The sequence below is a fragment of the Pseudochaenichthys georgianus genome, chromosome 17, assembly GCF_902827115.2.
Source record: "Pseudochaenichthys georgianus chromosome 17, fPseGeo1.2, whole genome shotgun sequence".
Lineage (NCBI taxonomy): Eukaryota > Metazoa > Chordata > Actinopteri > Perciformes > Channichthyidae > Pseudochaenichthys > Pseudochaenichthys georgianus.
The window spans coordinates 21,070,605-21,092,216 of NC_047519.1; the positions used below are offsets into that span (position 1 = coordinate 21,070,605).

Here is a 21,612-nt window from a genome sequence, read left to right on the forward strand (position 1 = left end):
TTGCATATCAAACAGAAAAGGCTTGGGATAAGCTTCCAACACCCCATTTCAAATAAATCAGTTGAAGTGTTTGTTTGCATGATCCTTGCCCAAGTGTTTGAGAATTCATTTTGAAATCATAAATATCATAAATATCAAACTGATCAGTGTCTTGCTTTTCCTTTTTAGATTATTCCCAACAAGACTCAAATAGCTTAGTGTGTTTTTGACAGGGCGGTGACATTAGCACTTTGAAATATACAAGGCTGCTGCATTGTTGTGAGAAAGTTATTATGCTATAAGGTGACAAGAGCAGCTGTTTTTACCCCATTTAATTTGTTTTTATTCCTTGTACACATATTCTCATTTCACATGCCAGAGAGGAAGATGTACAAGTGTCAAGGGACTACTGAAACAGCGCTAACAGCAGTGGGTGCTCAAGTGTGAACTGTAGGCCCCTCGTTCACCAGAAATATGAAAATAACAGTGTTTTGTGAGAGACAACATGCAGCCACTGCACACCCCCTGCCAAGATACCTGAGCATCTCTCTCTATAGGGGTCAGTCACATCACTGTTAATGAGCCGATATCTCTTTCTTCCTGTGGCGGATCTATCCTGCCATGCTGAATGCTCAGTGATGGTGTACATGGATAATTGTCTTGGCACAAACTCATAGTCCCTTTTTCCCCTCTCTTTCGCCGGGGCTTCTGTTGATGCTCTGCCATTTAACCGTAGTTCCTTTTTTCATACGTACAATTCTTTTTTGTATCCGTTTTTGGTAGAAGTCATTTGAAAAAAAAAATGTGACGCATGTCTCGAATCATCAAAGTTCGGCTTTTCTTCTATTCAATAGGGTGTTTACATTCTATACACAACTCACTCACTCTTTTTCTCCTTTTTTGCAAGAAAATGTACAATAGCAATCTGTTCTTTTTCCTCATTTTTAGCTCATCATCCCCTCCCCCTTCCTTGCAGATTTGAATGCATTGGCAATCAAAGAGCCACTGACAAACGCCCAATCTTAATTACCCTCTCATTTGCATATTTGCATATTAATGACTGCAGACTTTGCTGTTTTTCTGCTGCAGTAGTCCCCCTCCCATCAACATTGCTCAGACTTAGCCACCCAACAAACACTGCAACACTACGTCTTTCTTTGAGCGCAAGGCCTCATATTTGCAGCTGAAGTTGACAGACATTTAAGGGAAGACATTTAATTATCACTATAGACATGAGCCAAACAGATGAATCATTGTGCTTGTAATTTCAATGGAGGACTAATGTTTTTTAGCAGGGCTTTGATTCACGGTCCCGCGGTCGTTTTAGTCAGCATAAGCATGAGTAATGCATACGATGTACGATACACCACACACAGTACAGCATATTTTTGATATTTCTGTTTGGAAGTGTACAGTCATTTTGTTAGTAATACCACAAGAAGTCCTCAGTGTTTTGCACCCGAGTGCTTCCCCCTTCTGGTGAAAAAAGTGTAAAACAGTGAAGCGATAGTCTGGTTTTTGAAGACATGTTACAATACATACTATTTATTGACAGTTTCCGACAAATTATAAAGACAAATCTTGTGATGATTTTACCATAAAAAACATCCATGTCTTTAGATTTAAAGGAGGAAGTACACAAATAGAACACAAAGGAGCGAAATGCCCCCAATCCTGCCACAACACAGGATGCACTTCAATGGCAAATCCATGTCCTGTTGTTAACATTACAGCAACCACAAAGAAATAATCAGTTGTTTCAGCTGAGAATGCTCAGCGAGTGGATATGCAGCTTTGTTTTTGTACTGTCCAGTGATGAATGTCTACTAATCTTAAAGCCAGTTGTTGGAAATATGTATCTAATGGTACCACAACAAGCTCATAATGCTGCTTACGTTAATAACTCTGACAGAGGAAAAAATTGAAAGTTGTACCTTTACTTGGCATCTTAGAATTTGTAGAAATCACTCACATCACGAAATGCAACAAAAAAAAAAACACCCTAGCTTCACTCATCACTTGCCCACACAGACACACCTAACCTCTTAAGTAAAATAAACAAATGATTATACAATGTGACATAAAAAAACACATTCATTTATGTATTTACCTGCCATGATTGGAAACCCTAGTGCTGTAGAGCCTGTATCTTTCTGTCTTACATTTCAGTAGAGCTCCTGTGATAGACGGAGGTCCACCTGAGAAAGGACGTGGCAAACAGTGTGTGTGTGTGTGTGTGTGTGTGTGTGTGTGTGTATAGGTGTAAGGGTATAGGCATCAGCTTCTCCATGTTCTAAATGTACATATCGTGTTCAGTCTGCAGTGCGTGTGGGAGTGCTAGGTTGGTTTAGCCCCATGGTTTTACAAAGCCAGCCCGCAAAGTCTACCTCCTCCACCTCGGATCGCTTGATAAACATATGGTTCTGCAACAAAAAAAGATGCTGTATATTAAAACCACAATCATATAAAAGGAACAAAATACTCTGATGAAGTTTGAATGAATAAAATGCTTGCCTTAACAACATGTAACAAAGCTAACTACAGTTTGTAATCTGTCAGATGTTACACATGTTCAAAGAGATAAGCAGGAACTTAAATTCAGACTTAAGCTTTAGTATAACTGAGGACACTCACCATCAGCATTTTCAAGTCAGCCCTTTCTGCTGGATTTTTGATGAGACTGAAAATGAAAGAGGAGAGAGGGATCTTTTAAACAGAACTTTCCATCGAAGAATAGAAAAAGAAGATGCGTGTGTAAAAAGAAGAACCAAACAAAGTTTACAAGCTTAAATACTTACCACTTAGTCACAAAGTCCTGGAAATCAGAGGTGAAGACGCCATGTGGTAGTTTGGGAGGAGGCTGAAATACAGAAGAAAGTCGTAAGAACATCTTTCATATCACCAACCCGATTTTGCAGGGAAGACAGTAAACCCTTATGGGCTTTTTGTTGTTTTCACAGACTTAGATTGTTACCTCATTTACTATGTAGTCCAGTAGTTCAAAGATAGCCATCGCAGGGCCATGACCTGTAAAAGAAGCCCAGGTAAACTGTGTTTTAAAGTCAACATATTAAGAAATACATTAATTTAAGACGCTAGATCACCTAGTCCATAGGCATTTTTCTTTTAAAAATGTAGCTTTTTCTACCTTATGTCCCCACCCTGACGATGTTTTAGGACAATGAAAAAGAAGATTTTGTAAAACTCCTTCCAGGGTACGAGTATATCTAAGTGTGCAATTTCACTTCAGGTTTTATTTTTTGACATGCTGCATCTTAGAGGTGCAGGAATGCAAAGTTACATTTATAGTTAAAGATTTCCATTAAACAAAATGGTCCAATAGTGTGTGCTGCTCACCGCTGACAGGTCGACCCGGTGGTCTAGGTCTGGGTGAAGTGCTGAGGGTCTCTGTTCCACCACCACCCGAGATGGGACGTCCAAACAAGGCCTCCAGTTCTTTAGCATCAGGAGGAGGGATGGGGAAGCGTCCGATTGACATCTCCACAAGGGACAGCCCCATGCTCCACACATCTGACTGCACAGAATAGTGAGTTCCCTGCAATCTCTCAGGCTAGAGAATAAACATAAAAAACAGAAGAATTGATTAAATATAAAATCAACAAATATTAGAAATGATAGCTCCCTGTTCTAGCATTAACTAATATGAAAAGATTTGGCTACGATTGGTGAAAGGAATTGGTTAATCATTTTAAATGGATTTAACTGGTCCACATAGTTCAATGAAGAATGGAAACGTTTGTGAGTAACTATAAAAAAACTATAAAAGTGAGAAACTATATAAAAAAAACTGAAAATAGTTAGAGACATATGCAACACAGTGATGTGGAGGAACTAAAGGACCAACATACCGACATGTAGGACCTTGTTCCAACGAAGGAATTGGCCATAGAGTCGATGAGCTGCCCGCTGACACCAAAGTCACACAACTTGATTTCCCCACGCGAGTTCACCAGTATGTTTGAAGGCTTCACATCTGGGGGTCAAAGGATACAGTATGTTCTAAAAACGTACTGACTGTACATATATACCCTTAAGAAGTGGAAAGGAACCATCTTTGCCAACCATTGTACACTCTAAAGCAGTAGTTTTAACATTAGGATCCAGATTTTATGCCTTAGAGATAAACAAAATAAGTATTCAACAGCATGAACAAATAAGTACCTCTATGCATGATTTGATGTTTTTCTCTCAGGTACACAAGGCCTCTCAAAACCTGTTTCAAAAAGAGGAGAAATTATACAAGTCAATAATTGCTTAAATACACAACCGGAGAAAATCTGCCACTTCCTTATAGAGCCCCTCCAACACACACGAACGCGCACATGACCAATGAGGGCACGAGATAAATGTGTGCCCCGATGGAAGGCTGACAGGCAGGTAGGCCATCCAATCCGTTTAGCCGGGCCGGCTAAACGGATTGGATGGCCTACCTGCCTGTTGTACTTTTTACAGTATTACGGCTTCTACAGATGACATTTTTTTATGGATTTTTTGTCAAAGCACTTCAGATATTCATTGCTATCGGGATGTTAAGAGCATTCCATGGAATATAACAAAAAGTGTATCTCGAGCCGGTTTCTGAAACGTACCTACCCCACCTTTAATGTAAAAACAAAAGTTATAAAATGAGCATATAACTCATGTAGGCCCATCGTGTATGTGTATTTAGACCACAACTTATTTTGAGTTCAATACATGGAAATGGTATTGCCAAATCTTTACCGGTGGACACATTTTCACTGTTGCACAGTGTCTACCGTCTTACTGCCAAACCCTATTTTCATTGATGCCAATAACGTAATTGCACGTAATATTACAAGATAACCATCAACTTACAGCAATGCTGACTTTTCCCAGAATTTCTTCAGGGATCCTCTTTGCTTCTTTCAGCACCTGGTCAAGAGATCCACCATCCTGCACAATGAAACAAAGAGAACAACAGGTCGTAATTGATATATCGCTAAAAGCACAACCCGTCTCAAATGGAGTTCAAGCATATTTTTTGCTTATTATATTGTACATTTAGTGTGTGTTGTTTTAGATCATGATAATAAAATATTTTACCATATTCCAACTACACGCAATTGAAATGACCATGTTATCATTTTGCAGTTGCTGGGGGGGGGGGTTTCTGCCGGGGAGCAGTGCTGCATTCGTGCCAGTAGCAGAGTCAGGGCAACAGAACGTGGTTAGCAATGTTAACTGGCTTTTGATGTCATTTGTTGTTCACCTTGTTTGATGTTTGACTGAAATCGGAAACTGTAGGCACTCCAAATCACATAAATTCAGATTACTAAATGTATTTTACGTTTACTTTATTCATTGTTTAATATTTTCTTAAGCATTGGACTGACAAATGTACATATCAAAACATAAGTTTATCCAAAAAAATTACTTGAATTATGAAGGAGTCATGGTATTTTAAGTAATTTTCAGCCATCTTGGACACCATCTTGAAAATGACACATTTCTAGTGGTCAGATTTTGGTAGACTTTTAGTAAGTTACTAGGGACACCTAATACTATACAAGTATAATGTTTGTTTTTTTTCATCTATGCAGCCGCCTAATAGGAGGCCATAGAGAATCTAGTTTGTTTTGGCCTTTTTTCTTCTTAATTCAATATAGAAATCCTATAAAATTAGCAAGAAATAAGCACAAATTGAAACTTGGACCCTAGTCAGTTAAAGGCTTTCTGTACCTGTCATTGGTATATAAGAAAAAAAAACGTATAACTCTCACCATGTGTTCCATGCAGATGCTGATCTCTCCATCGTTGTAAAATGATCCATAGAAGCCCACAATGTAGGGAGAGTTACACTCATGCAGCACCTGAAGCTCTCGGATGATCTGGTTTCTGATTGCCGGTTTGATTTCAAGATGTATGAGCTGAACAAAGAATAGAAAAGTTGTATAAAAAAAGTGTTTTTTAGTATGACCACCAGTAAAGTATTTACCAGGTCAAATTACCAGGTTTAATACACTAGTTTGAATAGCAACGGAAATAACAGTTGTATTATTCATATCATTGAATAGTGTCATTTGCAGCTCACCTTTCTGGCCATGATTATGCCTGAAGACTTGTGGCATTCCTTATTGACGACTCCTCCATTGCCTGCCCCCAGCTCACAGACACGTTGGAAGTCGTCATCTCTCAACTCGCCCACCTTGGCCTTCAGGGTGAGGAAAGCTTCCAACCTCTTCTTCTGTTGGTCATCTAGGTCCAACTCCTCCAATATTCTTTTCAGTGCCACTAAATTGGCCCTGCGCAAAACAATACACACCAAAAAAACATATTGACTGAGATATTTTTGTCATACACTATATGTAAGGATATTAATGTGATCAGGAGAATGACTTACTCGGGTGGAACATCAGTGTTGGGGGAGGTGGATAACCCACCGCCAGCAGGAGCAATGGTTAAGGGCAATGGTCTCTTTTTTGGAGCCATTTTCACTTGTGGATCTTTCTTAAACGGTTATAATCTTGTAGATGCTACTATCGATATTCTGTCAGTATAAAGGGACGGTTAACCTAGTCAATATGATCTTAACTAAAATAACAGATTCAACATTTTAGACGTGATTGGCTTCAATCTGTGCTTAAATTATCCCTCTCTCATTCACTTTGAGTTAACGTTAGCTGTAAAATAGCAGTTGTTTTTAATCATGTATCGGTTTTTACACTGGTTAACACGATAACTAGCATAGCCCCTGCGCTGCAATGCGTGACTTGTAAATTAGTCTATGATGAACTAGCTACAACATAAGGTTTTAAAGAGAAGACCATCACTAGCAGCAAATCACGTTAGCTAGCTTGCTAACTTCCTCTGATAGCTAGTAAGTTAGCTTGACATTTAGCGCAACTTTGTTTTACAAACGTTGTGCTAGCGTCGTGTCCACATTCAGTTGTTAAACCACCAGCCTTAATGTGGCTGTAGTGCTAGTTAATTTATCCTTGACCCTTTTTCCGTTTGCAGGTGTGTGGTCGCTGTAGAAGGGCAGACACTGTGGTATCAGCAGCAGAGATGGGGGCGCGTCGCAGTACAGGAACCCAGCAGCATCCGCACCAACCGTGGAGCAAGTCTCGCGATATTTTAGACATTTACAATCGCAGTACAAGAGCGCAGCAGCATCACCAACAACAACGACATCAACAACAACAACAACAACAACAACAACAACAACAACCACCGTGGAGTAAATCTCGCGATACTTTAGACGTTGACAATCAGCTGTGTGGTTGTTATCTCCACATTTATGTTTTTCAAACACACACAATACCAATTTGGGTTATGTTTTTCCCAAACATTTATTATAGTATTTGTGATTGTTACTGTTGGGTTCTCAGTAAAACAGTGCTGTATTGTCGACACAGGAGGACCCTCTGAAGCAGATGTAAAATGCCACATGTACACCCAATGTACAGTAGCCTATATAGGAACAGACATTTTGCAAATTCTCTAACAATTTTGAAATGTAGTATCATATTACCAAAACCTATTGACGTTCAGTAAACCAGGTGCTTTTCAGGTCTGGATCCCAGGCGAAGCTGCCTGCTTTGATTGGTTGGTAATATGGCGACGAATCCCCTGCTGTGATACCGTGAGAAGCTAGACATTTTGAACACCTTCAAGAAATCCCCCCACTTACTCTAGTCTGCAGCTGTGTCTCAGAAGAAAGCCTCAACGTCCACCCATTTGAAGGTTGATGTTTCAATGCTCAGTTAACAAGTGGCTTTTGTATTTTAACCATTTATTCATAAGCAGGTGAAATAATAATGAAAATGTCACATTGAGTACATGTGTTGGCCTATTTGGAAACATGTGAAATTAAACTGTATCAATTAAAACCAAATATGTATTTTAACAGTAGCAGTGCATCATAAAAGTAAAATGGTTCAAATGGACCATTGCACAAAGTAAGAAATATCTTAACAAAAAATGTTATCATGTGGTGTACAAAAACAATACAATAATATTGAATTTCGAAGTCTGTTTTTTTTTTATAAAGAAACCATACAGGCATTTTAATTAATGTATAAACACTGTTACACATATTTTCAAGAAGATAGTCAAATACCTAGAATTGGTTATTCTATACTTTTTATGAAAATACCTCAGAGGCTGAACATACGTTTTACTTTTGCTTGGAGTAAAACATACGTTTTACTTTTGCATGAGAAAAATACATTTGAAACTATATTTGTTTAACATTTATTTTTATTTCATCACTCGTAATATTCTGCCAGCAGAGGGCGCTCTTGCTCATTTACAGCCATCAGATCCGGCAGGGCTGTGGCTGTTTCCTATTTTTAGCAGCAGCAGTTTGAGAGAGAGAGAGAGAGAGAGAGAGAGAGAGAGAGAGAGAGAGAGAGAGAGAGAGAGAGAGATGAAACTGTTAGAAGCACAGACTAAAAGATGCAGCTCTTACTCACTTTTCTCCAAGACTCCGATACATATTTATGCGAGCACTATTTGTTCTAAATCATCAACATTTCTTACTAAATACAGCTCCAGACCTGCTCTCAACAGTAAAGGTATGCAAAAGTCACAATATTTTGATGTATATCTATCACATTGCTGTCAGGTATCTTCATTTAGGGTTAATCACTATTAATATCCTCACACACAACTACTCACCCTCTGATGTGTTTGGCCTGGCTGATGAAGTCAGGAAGTTTGCTATTTCTGGTATCTGGCAGCAACATGCTAACAGCAGCAGCCATGATGCTGATTGTGCCAAAAACTATGTATGGCAGGATCTTACTGTACACGCCTGTAAAATAATAAAAACACAGGTCATCGATATATATCGCACTGTCATGGTCTACTTGGTTATTCTAAGGACACAACGCCAGTTTTAATGTGATTAGCATTGTCTTTGTGTTTACTATTGCAGCAGGCACAATGTGTTCAAGAGAAAATGCCTGTTAAACCATTGTAAGTTAACTTTTCATACCAGTATAATGAATTACATTTATAATTGCTTCATAGCACAGGCCATGGCATGTGGGTTTGAAAGTCTCATGTACGTATGTCTGTAAACCTTGTGAACAGGGTCTGTAATTACTTTTTTTACTCATTATCTGAAGGTCACAGAGATTTTTTAATTGCCATTTGTTTATATTTCTTCAACTTCTGAAGACTATAGAGCACTTTAGGATTGTACACACTGGCCCTTTCTCATTTCTCTAACTCCCCTCCTCGACTCCTATCCTCGATACTTAGTCCCGCCCACAGGAGATGCGAGCGGAGGAGCCGAGGAGGGGAACCGAGGAGAGAGGAGGGGAAGCAGCAGGCGGTTAGAGAAATGAGAACTCCTCTCCTCTGAGCGGTCATTTTAAAGAGACGTCCATTAATGATGACAGGAGGCACAGCAGCCCTCTGTCTGATGGACAGATGTGTTCATGACCACTTATATATTTACTTTTAATTCATTCACAGTGCAGTATAATGAGACAATAACAGGCTACAGATGTGGACACACACACACACACACATATATATTTATATAAATATATACAATTTTCGAATCAAACAGAGCACTCTCATAATAACGTAACACTATCAGACACTGGATATATCCCCCCCCCTCTCCCCTCTCTGGTCGCTACAATGAGGAAAATAAATTACGGGCCAAAAGTTTTATTTACAAGTATTAAAAGTAAGCAGAGGACACCAAACCAACTGAGACCTGTCTGTCCGCTGCATCTACGCACACACTAGAGGCTTCTCAATACTCAAATTTCCCCTCCTCGACTCCTCGACTCCTCAACTCCTCGGTCCTCCGGTAGTGACCCGGAAATGAATTTCAGCGCGCCATTTTGAAGGACGTCTCATTTCTCTAAATGCACACCGAGGACCGAGGATCGAGCATCGAGGAGGCTCTCTGGAGGAGCTATAACCGAGGATACACTGATGGTTCCTCCACGGCTCCTCCGCGGATGCATTTCCGGGAACGGTGGAGGCGTGACGCACGGCCGGACTTATCTCAGCCAATGACAGCTCTGCATGCATTCCCTGGATATTATTTGAGAACCAGGGGCCTATGCTACGAAGCTGGTTCAACCTAACCTGGATATGTTTGAGTTAGCCGGTTGGCCTAATCCAAAACATACGCGCTCTCGCTAAACTGTACTACGACGCTGGTTATCAAGTGGATCGCTCAAGCCAGCCGTGTCCTATCTAGTTAGGTGCGCGTTCACATGAAATGGGTGGTATTTGGAGCATTCGACCAATCACAAACATGGAGAAGCGTACTGACAGCGCAGCGTCATACTTCCTGAATGAAAAGTGAACTTTAATACTAGTCAAAAATGAAGAAGTTAAACTTTAAACATCCATGACTTAAACACTTTATCCAGGATCAAAGCCACATAGTTGCACCTGCAAGGTGAATACAGCTGGCAAAAGAAAAAGTGTTTGAATGCGTACATTAACAGGTTTATGATATCACTGCCCCGTCTAAAACACGATCTGACTTCAATTACATTTGTCTCGAGTGTTTCGTCAACTTATGTGTTGCTTAAAATAATACTTCTGCATACAGTATGTGACACAGTGAGTGTTGCACGGCCAGATACGGCTCAGCTGACTCAGATAAGGAGATATATGATACATTATGAAGTGATATGCCGCGGACTGTACTTAATGTACTCTGATCCGGTTACTTATGTTGTGGCCGATATTTAAGTAAGCTTTCTTAACGCTAATGTTATAATAGTCAGATTGCTCTGAAGATGGAGGTGATATTCTATTAATGTTCACGTTCACACAGTCGGTGATTTTTGCCGGCCGTCTTTCATGCGACGGCAGTTTTTCTGTATTTCCTTTCTCCTGTAATATGACTTGATCGCTTTAAACTCCGCACACTGAGCTCTGATTGGTCAGCAGGCGGTGCTTTCACTGAGTTGAGCTCTTAGCCTGCAACCTAACCTGGTCCCGACCAGGTTAGCTGCTTAGCATATATTACCATGGAGATCTAGCCTGCTAAAAAGAGAACCAGCTTCGGATGACCGGAAAGCCGGAGTTTTCCCTGAATTTAGCCGGCTAAGCCCCCTGCTCTCATCGCAACGCGATGTTTACAGTGAGAACAGCTGTGAGGTCCTGCAGAAAGCAGAGCAGTGTGTAAAATATATATCACTCAGTATAACAGACCTACTCTCTTTATTTGCTTTAGTTTAGTAGATATCTACAAAGAGTCCATATTTTTCTAAAACCATTTAGTGCTTCACATAATAAAATACACAACGGCTGTAGCCTGATTATGCTTTAGCAGCTGTAGGTGTGTGTGGTACAGTATGTAGGTGTGTGTTGTACAGTGTGTAGGTGTGTGTTGTACAGTGTGTAGGTGCGTGTTGTACAGTGTGTAGGTGTGTGTTGTACAGTGCGCAGATGCCGCGGACAGACGGGTCTCAGTTGGTTTGATGTCCTTACTTTTAATACTTGCAAATACAACTTTTGGCCCGTAATTTCAATTCCCCATTTCAGCGACCAGAGAGAGAGGGGGGGGATATATCCAGTCTCTGATTGTGTTACGTTATTATGAGAGTGCTCTCATACTTTAAATTGTATATATTTATATAAATATATTTGTGTGTGTGTGTGTGTGTGCATCTGTAGCCTGTTATTGTCTCATTATACCGCACTCTCAATGAATTCAAAGTAAATATGTGGGGGAACAATGTTCAGCTGATCTAACAGAGATTATAAAATATGACAAAACACTCGACAGCTGATGCAGCTGTTGCCACATAATAATGAACGGACGTCGCTTTAATATGACCGCTCAGAGGAGAGGAGTTCTCATTTCTTTAAACGTCTGCTGCTTCCCCTCCTCTCTCCTCGGTTCCCCTCCTCGGTCCTCCGCTCACATCTCCTGTGGGCGGGTCTAAGTCTCGAGGAGGGGAGTCGAGGAGGGGATATTTGAGTATTGAGAAGCCTCTACTGTACCACACACACCTACAATGACATCCACTAAAACACAGACAGTGGCAGAACTTCAGTGTTAGTATTATTAGATCTCAGTGCTGCGTTTGACACTGTTGACCACAGCATATTACTAGACCGACTGGAAAACTGAGTGGGACTTTCGGAAACAGTTCTAAATTGGTTTGAATCCTACTTAAAGGACAGACACAACTTTGTTTCTATAGGTAAATACACATCTGAGTTGACAAATATGACATGTGGGGTTCCTCAAGGCTCCATCTTGGGGCCTCTTCTCATTAACATCTACATGCTACCACTGGCTCAGATAATGAAGAACAACAAAATAAGTTACCATAGCTATGCAGATGACACACACATTTACGTAACAATTTCACCAGGAAACTATGCTCCAATTCAAACACTGAGTAAGTGCATTGAACAAATCAATGACTGGATGTGTCAGAACTTTCTCCAATTAAACAAAGATAAAACTGAGGTAATGGTTTTTGGAGCCAAGGCAGAATGTATAAAAGTTAGCGCTGAGCTTCAGTCTGCAATGTTCAAAACAACAGATAAAGCCAGAAATCTAGGTGTAGTCATGGACTCTGACCTGAGTTTCAACAGTCACATTAAAACAGTTACTAAATCAGCCTACTATCACCTAAAGTATATATCTAGGATTAAAAGACTAATGTCACAGCAGGATTTGGAAAAACTTGTCCATGCTTTTATCTTCAGTAGACTCGACTACTGCAATGGCGTCTTTACAGGTCTCACTAAAAAATATATTAGAAAGCTGCAGCTGATTCAGAACGTCGCTGCTCGAGTCCTCACTAACACTAAGAAAGTGGATCACATCACTCCTGTTCTGAAGTCCTTACACTGGCTTCCTGTGTGTCAAAGAATATATTTCAAAATACTGCTGCTGGTTTATAAAGCACTGAATGGTTTAGGCCCAAAATACATTTCTGACCTCCTGCTAAATTATGAGCCATCCAGATCTCTCAGGTCTTCAGGGACTGGTCAGCTTTCTGTCCCCAGAGTCAGAACTAAACATGGTAAAGCAGCGTCCAGTTATTATGCTCCAAATATCTGGAACAAACTCCCAGAAACCTGCAGGTCCGCTGCAACTCTTACTACTTTTAAATCCAGGCTGAAAACGTGTCTTTTTGCCGCTGCTTTTAATTGAACTATTCATATCTTAGACTGCACTGTAACTTTTATCCATGTATTTTTTCTTTTAATGTTTATTTTATTAGCTTTTCTTTTTAATGACTGATTTTAAATGCCATTTTCTTAATGTCTTTCATTTTTTGTAAAGCACTTTGAATTGCCTTGTGTTGAAAAGTGCTATATAAATAAACTTGCCTTGCCTTGCCTTACACCACACACACGCACATACAGTTTCTAAAACAGGCTACAGCCGTTGTGTATTTTATTATGTGAAGCACTCAATGGTTTTAGAAAAATATCGACTCTTTGTTTGTAGATATCTACTAAACTAAAGCAAATAAAGAGAGTAGGCCTGTCATACTGAGTGATATATATATATTATACACACTGCTCTGCTTTCTGCACTGACCTCATAGCTGTTCTCTCTGGAAACATCGCGTCGCGATGAGAGCAGTTAATAAAATAATATCCAGGGGATGCATGCAGAGCTGTCATTGGCTGAGATAAGTCCGGCCGTGCGTCACGCCTCTTTGAAACATCTCTATTCCCGGAAATGCACCCACGAAGGAGCCGTGGAGGACCGTGGAGGACCCATCAGTGTATCCTCGGTTATAGCTCCTCCAGAGAGCCTCCTCGATGCTCGATCCTCGGTCCTCGAAGTGCATTTAGAGAAATGAGATGGCGAGCTGAAATTAATTTCCGGGTCACTACCGAAGGACCGAGGAGTCGAGGAGGGGGATTTGATGAAATGAGAAAGTGCCACTGAGCCATTGGTAGTAGACGTTGGGAAAATCATGTAGGCAGGGTTGCCAATTTGGGTACCTGGCTGGAGTGACATTTTGATATCATGGGTTTAATTACACATTATGCGCTCGAAATGACTGCTATCGTGTCAGCAGTGGGACCTTATGATATACAGTATATACAAATACAATATTGGACACAGACTATAAAGGGCACACAGTTTCATTCACTAATGAAAGTCAAACACATGTTTGTTTCCACTGTTTTATTGTGTGCCTGTCGCGATAAGCAAATAATTGACTTATCGTACGATAAATAAAAATGAACTCGATACATTTCCATTTACATGAGGATGTGACTAGCAGTTTGGAAGGATGTACTTGAATTATTATATATTATCATTATATCAGTGGTCTAAAATGGTCATACAACGGTGTCGACAATATTATCGTTTATCGCAATAATTTCCGGGAAAATGTATTCAACAAAATTAATTATCGTGAGAGGCCTATACATGAAACACACACACACAAACAAATCTACAGACTTACTCCAAACTGCCAAATATATTAATTAACACACTCTCACTCTCATATACTCTTTGACTCTATTTTGGCCTAGTAGAACAATAAGCAGCAGACTTTGGTTGTGTTCCAATAGTCCATTTAGCTTAGGAACCTTCCTAACCAAGTTAAATGACCCGGAAGTACATCAGTGGCAGCCATGTTAAGTGCCGTTCCAATTCTCCAAATGAAAGGAAAGGAGGTTTCAAACTTCCTTTATAACCTCCTTTAGCTTAGGAACCACTGGACCTCCCTTGACGAAAGGAGAGGAGAAAATGCTGCTCCACAATGCATTGCAGCCGCAGCATTTGCCGTCACTCAACAGTCGGCCGTTCACGGAAACAACCGATTATGACCGAGAAATTATATCATGAACGTTACGGTGCTTATTAAGCATTTTAAAACGTATGTGGTAAGTTGCCAAAGTGCTTTGTTCTGAACGTTCATCAGTATTATAATCAAAAAGAGAAATATGAACATTAGTTTTTACTGAAATTATCAAATAAAGTCAACATTTCACAGTCTTTACTGAGCTGTGTGGAGTTTGTTCAACTTTTAAAAGATGTTTGAATGGTGATATACACAGTGATAGATGTTAAGGACTAACGTTTATAATAAATACATTTGTATTGATTTTAAGATATTTTCATAGTTCATACAATCATACGTATTGGGATCATTTGTATTAATGTGGACTGGAGGGAGAGGGTGACGAGCATACTGTAAGTTTCACTTTCCTTTTTTATTTCAATTCCAACTTTGGTCATGAAGAATATGTTTCTCTGTTGTCCACGTTCATAAAGCATAAAACAACAGCATCAGAGCACGGTGCAGAGTCTCTAGATGAGTTTACAGTAGTCCCTCCTTCTTATTATACATCCATGTTGTAGTCCGCTGTATAGAAAACTGTAGTTTCTATAGTTTCCCAACAGCAGCAGACACACATTTATGACGTCCGCTGGCGCATCATAAACACGTCGGATAGTGAAAGTGCATTTTAATTCTCTAAAGTACCACAGTCTCTTCTCCTAAATCCTTTTGAATTCTCCTATCCACTATCCCTTAACCCCGTGACGTTTCACTCAGAGGTCAAGGAATAGGAGATAGGGTTAGAATTTAGGAGCTGATTTTTGGATTATCGGAACGCAACCTTTTACTTTTTTATCATTTCTACTGGATCTTAGATCTGCGCATGCGCAATACGGGTCGGCAGTTGCGGCTCCAGAGTATTTTTGTTGGGTAATCTATGGTAGGGCTAACTCATACAGTGGTGAGGCTCAAGTCAGTATTTGCAATGTAATTACATACACGCTCCCCTTGACAGTGAAACGCCACGCGTGAGGTTTAGATTATTTCGCTGTCTCAATCCAAATTGAACTGTATGAAATAAAAAGGCACATTTGTCTTGTAGTAAATAAAAATCCTGCAATTTCCCCACAGGTGAAAGAGTTGACATTTTTGAAATACTAACATAAAATACACATTCTGGTACTCTCTTGAGAAGAAAAATAAATAAATATATTGCTACACATTTAAAAAAATGAATGCCATTTTAGTTTTTTGTTACTTTGTTCTGAAAGCTGAACCTGCTGCTCCTCACAGAGAGAAGAGGGAAGAGGCTGTGTGAATTACTTTGCATTGTGGATAAGGGTGGATAGCCCCCATTGTTCTGTGTGTCAAAATGAAAGACAGCCCACACACCTATCAATCATCAAACCGTGGGGTCTTATTTCATTACGTATTGATTTCTATCAACACGTAATGTTGTATCGATGTATATAGAGATGTACTACAGCAAAAGTATTCTCCGTCGGGACTTCCTGCAACAACACCACGCCGTTATCTTGATTCTGATTGGCCAGAAGACATTATCAAAGATGTTTTATTGAGAAGACGATCGCTCCCTGACAAAAGTTTTCAAAACCGTTTCTAGTCTTCGGTATTCTTGTTTTTGGCGTGAGAATAGTTTGGGCAGCGTGAGAGCGTGGGATTGAGAGTGAAAGCGTGTGTCACACGCCAGATGCGTGAGAGTTGGCAACCCTGATAGGCCTAACCTTAATCCTAAAACTGTTTTTTTATTTAGGAATGACTGTAAAAATATTATTTCCTAATACAAGGTAAACCATAAGGACATGCGTTGATAATTTGTCAATAAATATAATACATGTTCTCTTTAAATGTCAATGTTACCCTTCAGATATACCTCCATTGGGATAGCGAAGTCCCTCCCCTTCCCCTTCATCCAGCCCCTTTTCTTTTAATACTGACGTAAACAAACAATATAGCGGCATTTTAAAAAAGCGGCAGAATTGGGAGGTACTAGACACTTTACCCGCGACCCAAACAACCCTGCACATCACCAACAAGCTTTGACAATAAGTAATTCCGACGGCGGAGATAGTTTCATTACAGACATCTGTAATTATCATCTCCGGAAAGAGGAGTTATACTTGTGGAAATGGCTGAACTAATTTACAAAAAACAGAGATCCTTTATTATTTTCTATGGGAAGATGTTTTACTCTTACTTTACTCGATGAGCAACATTTAACAATCAGAATGTATTTAGTTGTTTTCTCTTGATTTCTTATCGTCATTTTTAGTGTAATTCTGTTTTTATTAACTTTCATTTGACTTGCTTGTAAAGGATTTTAACTTTTGTTAGATTTGACTTTGCTTTGAATCTCCATTGAAAAAATATATTTAACCATGTTGGCCTTGTTGCTTTGAGAGGGAACATGGCTGAGATGGTGCATATCTTTGCAAATTAAATAAGGTATTGACAGAGTTCATCTTTTCAAAATTAATAAAAAATGGGTAGTGTTTGAGAATACAGTATCACAAGACATCAATCTCACCTGTCACTTTTTCATGCATACTAATGTTATTGAAACTGCATGGTTATAACTACTATCATGGTATATATTTGTTTTGCAACCTTGTGTATTTTCTTGAAGAGAGGCATACCTAAAATCATAGAACCAAATGGCGTACCAAAAAGAAACAAACCCCCCCTCAACAGATAGGCCTATTTAAGAGCACATTCACATCAATAGAAAAGGTCCACACAGGATATTTACTGCCTTTAGTAGTGTAAAGCAAAGCACACCGACAATATATTTCACAGACACTTAAACATATTGTCAGTTTTAACATACACTGCTTAAAAAGAAAAAGCGTTTATTTCAGTGGAGCAATGGGAAAGAAAGTTCAGCTTTTGTCCTCTTCTGTTCTATGGTGTGCTGATTTTGTGTTGCTTCTTGTGCTCCTACTGACTTCTCACATATTCCACTGATGCTGTATCATTGTATTTGACAAAGGACATCAAATGTTAAAATAATTAATACTTCAGTAAATGTATTAAGTTCTCCAGAGCCAAAAGCTTTAATAAAATGTGGTTTCAATTCACACGTGTTTCACTACTTTTGGTAAAAATTTCTTTGAACATTTAAAGTAAGACACATGGCTGGAATGTTAAACATGGAGGTTTGAGCTCACTAATGCACATAAAGGTCTTAACATCCTATACACAGCAAGGATCCATTCATTGGAAGAAAACTGCAACCATGAACCTAAACAGTAACCTAACAATTGTACATCTTTATAAAACCTTCTTTTTTTTAAAACTTTGATTGCAAAATGATTGGCAACCTAATCCTGGCTAACAATACAGAGCCAAGTTCCAAAGCCAATTGAAGTTTACTCAATAATAAAGTTGAATTTGCCTTTATTGAACTTTCTCAAAATCTGAACTGTACTTTAAAAGATGTTGGCACCTTAATGTTTTAAGAAATGGGTATTTTCCCAGCAAAACACTGTGGAATGATATCCACAATAAAAACGTGTCAATAACTGTTTGGGATTTTTTGAACTACAATGTATTTATTTGAGTGTGAACTTGACCTTTAAACAGAATACTGAGATGGAGGCCTGCCCATGAATTAAGCTATGCCGAAACCCTGGGTATTGCCCAGTGCAAAGACCATATTTTCCTGGAAGTCTATGTAAGAGCTGTGCAGTGGCAACTTCAAACAGTTGATGCAGGTGTTTGCAATGGGAAGTTTAGAAGTGGTTCCTGAGTCATAATTTTGGTGAAGAAATTCAACTGAAGGTGGTGGATCAAAGCCAATTGGTGGAACAGTATTGGCTCCAGTGGCAAAGGCGAGAATTGTCCTCAGCTTCTGTGTTCCCTCTTGATCTAGAGAAAAGTCAATACATCGGAAATTAGAAAGAACACAAACAAACAAACAAAACATTGCACTTAACTGATACAATGTCAAGATGCAGTGCATTGTTAATTACAAGCGAGGAGATATTTCAGTTCATACAAGAAACGCTTTAAACAAATATACCTTCTGCATCTGTAAGGTAGTCTCTCCAGAAAGGAACACCAACTTCTTCAGCAATCCTTCTATTGCTGCCAACTGTAGATAGGCAGATGGTGAAGAGGCTGTCAAGCAGGTCAGCTGTGAGGTTTGTAGGAGACCAGCATAGAAGGGGGCGAAAACTCTCCGGGTGAGCTTGGATTTTGTCCAGCACACCAAGTGTTCTCAGTCCATCCCGAAATCTGAGTAAAAATCACACTTGCTTTTTAAAGTGTTTTGATTGGCGACTTAAGTTTGAACTAAAGAAGCTTTTACATCTTCACATGTAGTCCTTTTTAAACGTCATGGTAAGGAAAAATTACTTGCTTAGATGCTGTTCAAACAGGAGAAAAATACATGTGTGTATGTACGCGTGCGGGAGGGTTTACTAGTTTCAATTCCTTATTGGAGAGGCAAAAAACTGAGGATAAAAATGTACCTCTCAAAAGGACCACGCACTCTGTGTATCACTTGGAACATCAGGATGTCATCTACAAGCAGATTCTTGTCTTCCAACCTCCGCAGCGGCCTCAGGCAGCCAGCATTGGCCAAATACTCCTCAAGTGGTTCTGTTGTTGCTAGCAGATCTTCCAATGATTTACCCTCCGTGACCTTCCAATACATACAAAAAAACAACATTTGAAAGCGCCAACATTTCAACATATTCCCCTCTGCACTAGCTACTAGTGTAGAAACAGACACACTTACAGCACAACATAGTCTAAAACTGAGGAAAATAAATTACCCTCTTAATTTGTTTGTGCAGGTCAATATCCGCAACATCTTCCAACACTGGCTTAGCCAATTCTGGGCCATCAACAAGGCAAGAGAAGAGAGTTGGGGACAGAAAGCCTGTGGGAGAACCGCCATGTGCAAGGCTTACTGCAATGGCCCTGCCTGCAATAAAGTACCGGTCCTCTCTCATGGCTAGAAGAAATGAACATTATTATATATTTGACAATGCATGCGTATAAAGACTTGAAAAATGCCTGTAAGATCATATAAAACAGTGATATACATGTAATAAATGGTTATCTGGAGTTTATCATATGAGATTACAATCAATACATACATACATACATACTGTCGAAGGCCAAGTTCAGTTTGCCTTCTTCTCCCTCAAACATCGGAGATTTGGGCAAAGCTTCCATTAGAAGTCTTAGAAACTCTCTTCTTGGTCCACCCAAGTCCACAGCCTCTTCAGGTACTCCCATATCATCAGAAAACCAGACAGAAATAGTGTGAAATGGATCGTATGTCCCTCGTTTAAAACCCCTGATGGCTCCATCCAGGACTGTGGATCGGTTGATGTTGAACTTGCATTTCTTCTGATGATTTATTTTTGTTGCAAGATCTTGCAAAATATCTCTCACCGGCACCAAACATCCCATAGCCATCCTGGAACTAGCAAGATAAATAAAAGTTAGGGCACACACACTAGTTTTGAGCAAGTGGCATTATGTGTGTGTGTTGACCAGTGTTTTTGCATGCCCTCCGAGATCTTTTTTGTACTAACCTTTCACTCTGCAGGCTTGCTAGTATAGCCTGGTTCAATTCCTCATCAGAAGATTCGTCAGACAATGCAGACATTATTGTAAGGTAGCTATCATAGATTGCTGATTGGTGGTGTGTTGAGGTAGAGTGTAACACAGGACAATGGCTTGCTGGAGTGCTGCCCGGAGCTGGATCAACAGAAGTTGTTCCTCCAAATGATGATGTAGAAGGCTGGCTGCTGGAAGGGTAGCTTTCCAGTGAGCATACTGGCAGTTGAGTAGAATAACTGCTCGCTGATGTGCTGCTGTGGTAGGGTGAGATACTGCTTTGGTAGGTCAAGGCAGGAGTTTGAGTGAATGACGCTCCGCACCCAAGTGATGAGGCAAAAGGTTGAACTGCAGAAGTACAGTTTGGTGGGGAGGCAGTCATTGGACTGTTGAAACTGTCTGAAGATGCATTTGACTGTCTGGTCGAAATGAGGAGCGCAGCTGCCTTGCTGAACCAGTGTTTTCCGCACAATTGTTGTCCTCACTGCTATAGCCTGTAACCTCATCCTTGGAAAGACATGAAAAATAATTTTCAGATATACTACATTTCAACTGTACACTGAAGAGTATCTGGAAACACTTGGATTAACAATTACTTTTACTGTCCATGCTTTAAAAGTGACATCTCCCGACGAGTACCAGTATCCCCTTCTATTATTAGCTCTGTTAGTCCAACTAGGCAGCTGCCAATTAAGTCAATTTCTGTGTTTGGATATAACATTTAAAACAGGCATTCCAACTCTGCATTAGTCTATAGAAGTAAAAACATAAATAAACGCATAGCTAGTAAACATTTTCATGACTACAAAGCTGAAATTAAAGTTCAAGAAGAACATACATTTCAAATGTCAGAGGTAACTGATAACATTTAATCTTCAGGCATGTTTATACACCGATTATGGGTTATTATTTTTACAATGTTCTGCAGGTTAATTCAAATGTGATATCACATACCAAAATTGACTTTGATGGTCTGATGTATAGGGCTTTCGATTTATACACTTTATGTATGAGATTTGCATCCAGTTCCTGTCCAGCACGCAGTTTTGGCTTGATCAATCTGTTGCCACATGCCATCAGAAGCTCTAGGCTTAAAAGCAGTGGGTAAAATGACAAAAGGTTAAAAAAACGCACAAGACACATTGAAACGGATCCTCTGACAGTCTGTTTTCCATTTCCTCTTTGATGATGGCAGTCAGAAAAATAAATGAGAACGAACGTAAGCGATGCCACAAAATAAAATGTACTAGTATGAATAACTGGCTTAATAGGTTAGGTCCTTTTTTCATTTGAATAT

General features: G+C 39.6%; 1 protein-coding gene across 1 annotated transcript; it reads right to left on the minus strand.

The window, feature by feature from the left end:
- Window positions 1-1,178: 1,178 nt before the first annotated feature.
- map2k2b (mitogen-activated protein kinase kinase 2b) lies at window positions 1,179-7,071 on the minus strand. The gene is made up of 11 exons (XM_034104679.1): window positions 6,362-7,071; window positions 6,053-6,263; window positions 5,742-5,888; window positions 4,837-4,914; window positions 4,162-4,213; window positions 3,849-3,973; window positions 3,337-3,550; window positions 2,954-3,006; window positions 2,778-2,839; window positions 2,614-2,659; window positions 1,179-2,402 (listed from the first exon to the last, which is right to left on the minus strand). Exons 1-11 carry the CDS (start codon window positions 6,448-6,450, stop codon window positions 2,292-2,294), a joined length of 1,188 nt encoding a protein of 395 aa, XP_033960570.1. The 5' UTR covers window positions 6,451-7,071; the 3' UTR covers window positions 1,179-2,291.
- Window positions 7,072-21,612: the final 14,541 nt, after the last annotated feature.

What these genes read in the sequence shown, in the direction of transcription:
- map2k2b (XM_034104679.1), bottom strand. Translation starts at nt 6,450, where the DNA reads ATGGCTCCAAAAAAGAGACCATTGCCCTTAACCATTGCTCCTGCTGGC. An exon ending in GAACAAGGTCCTACATGTCG is followed by an intron (nt 3,551 to 3,848) that starts GTATGTTGGTCC and finishes TTTATTCTCTAG; the next exon opens with CCTGAGAGATTGCAGGGAAC. An exon ending in TGGACTACATAGTAAATGAG is followed by an intron (nt 2,840 to 2,953) that starts GTAACAATCTAA and finishes TCTGTATTTCAG; the next exon opens with CCTCCTCCCAAACTACCACA.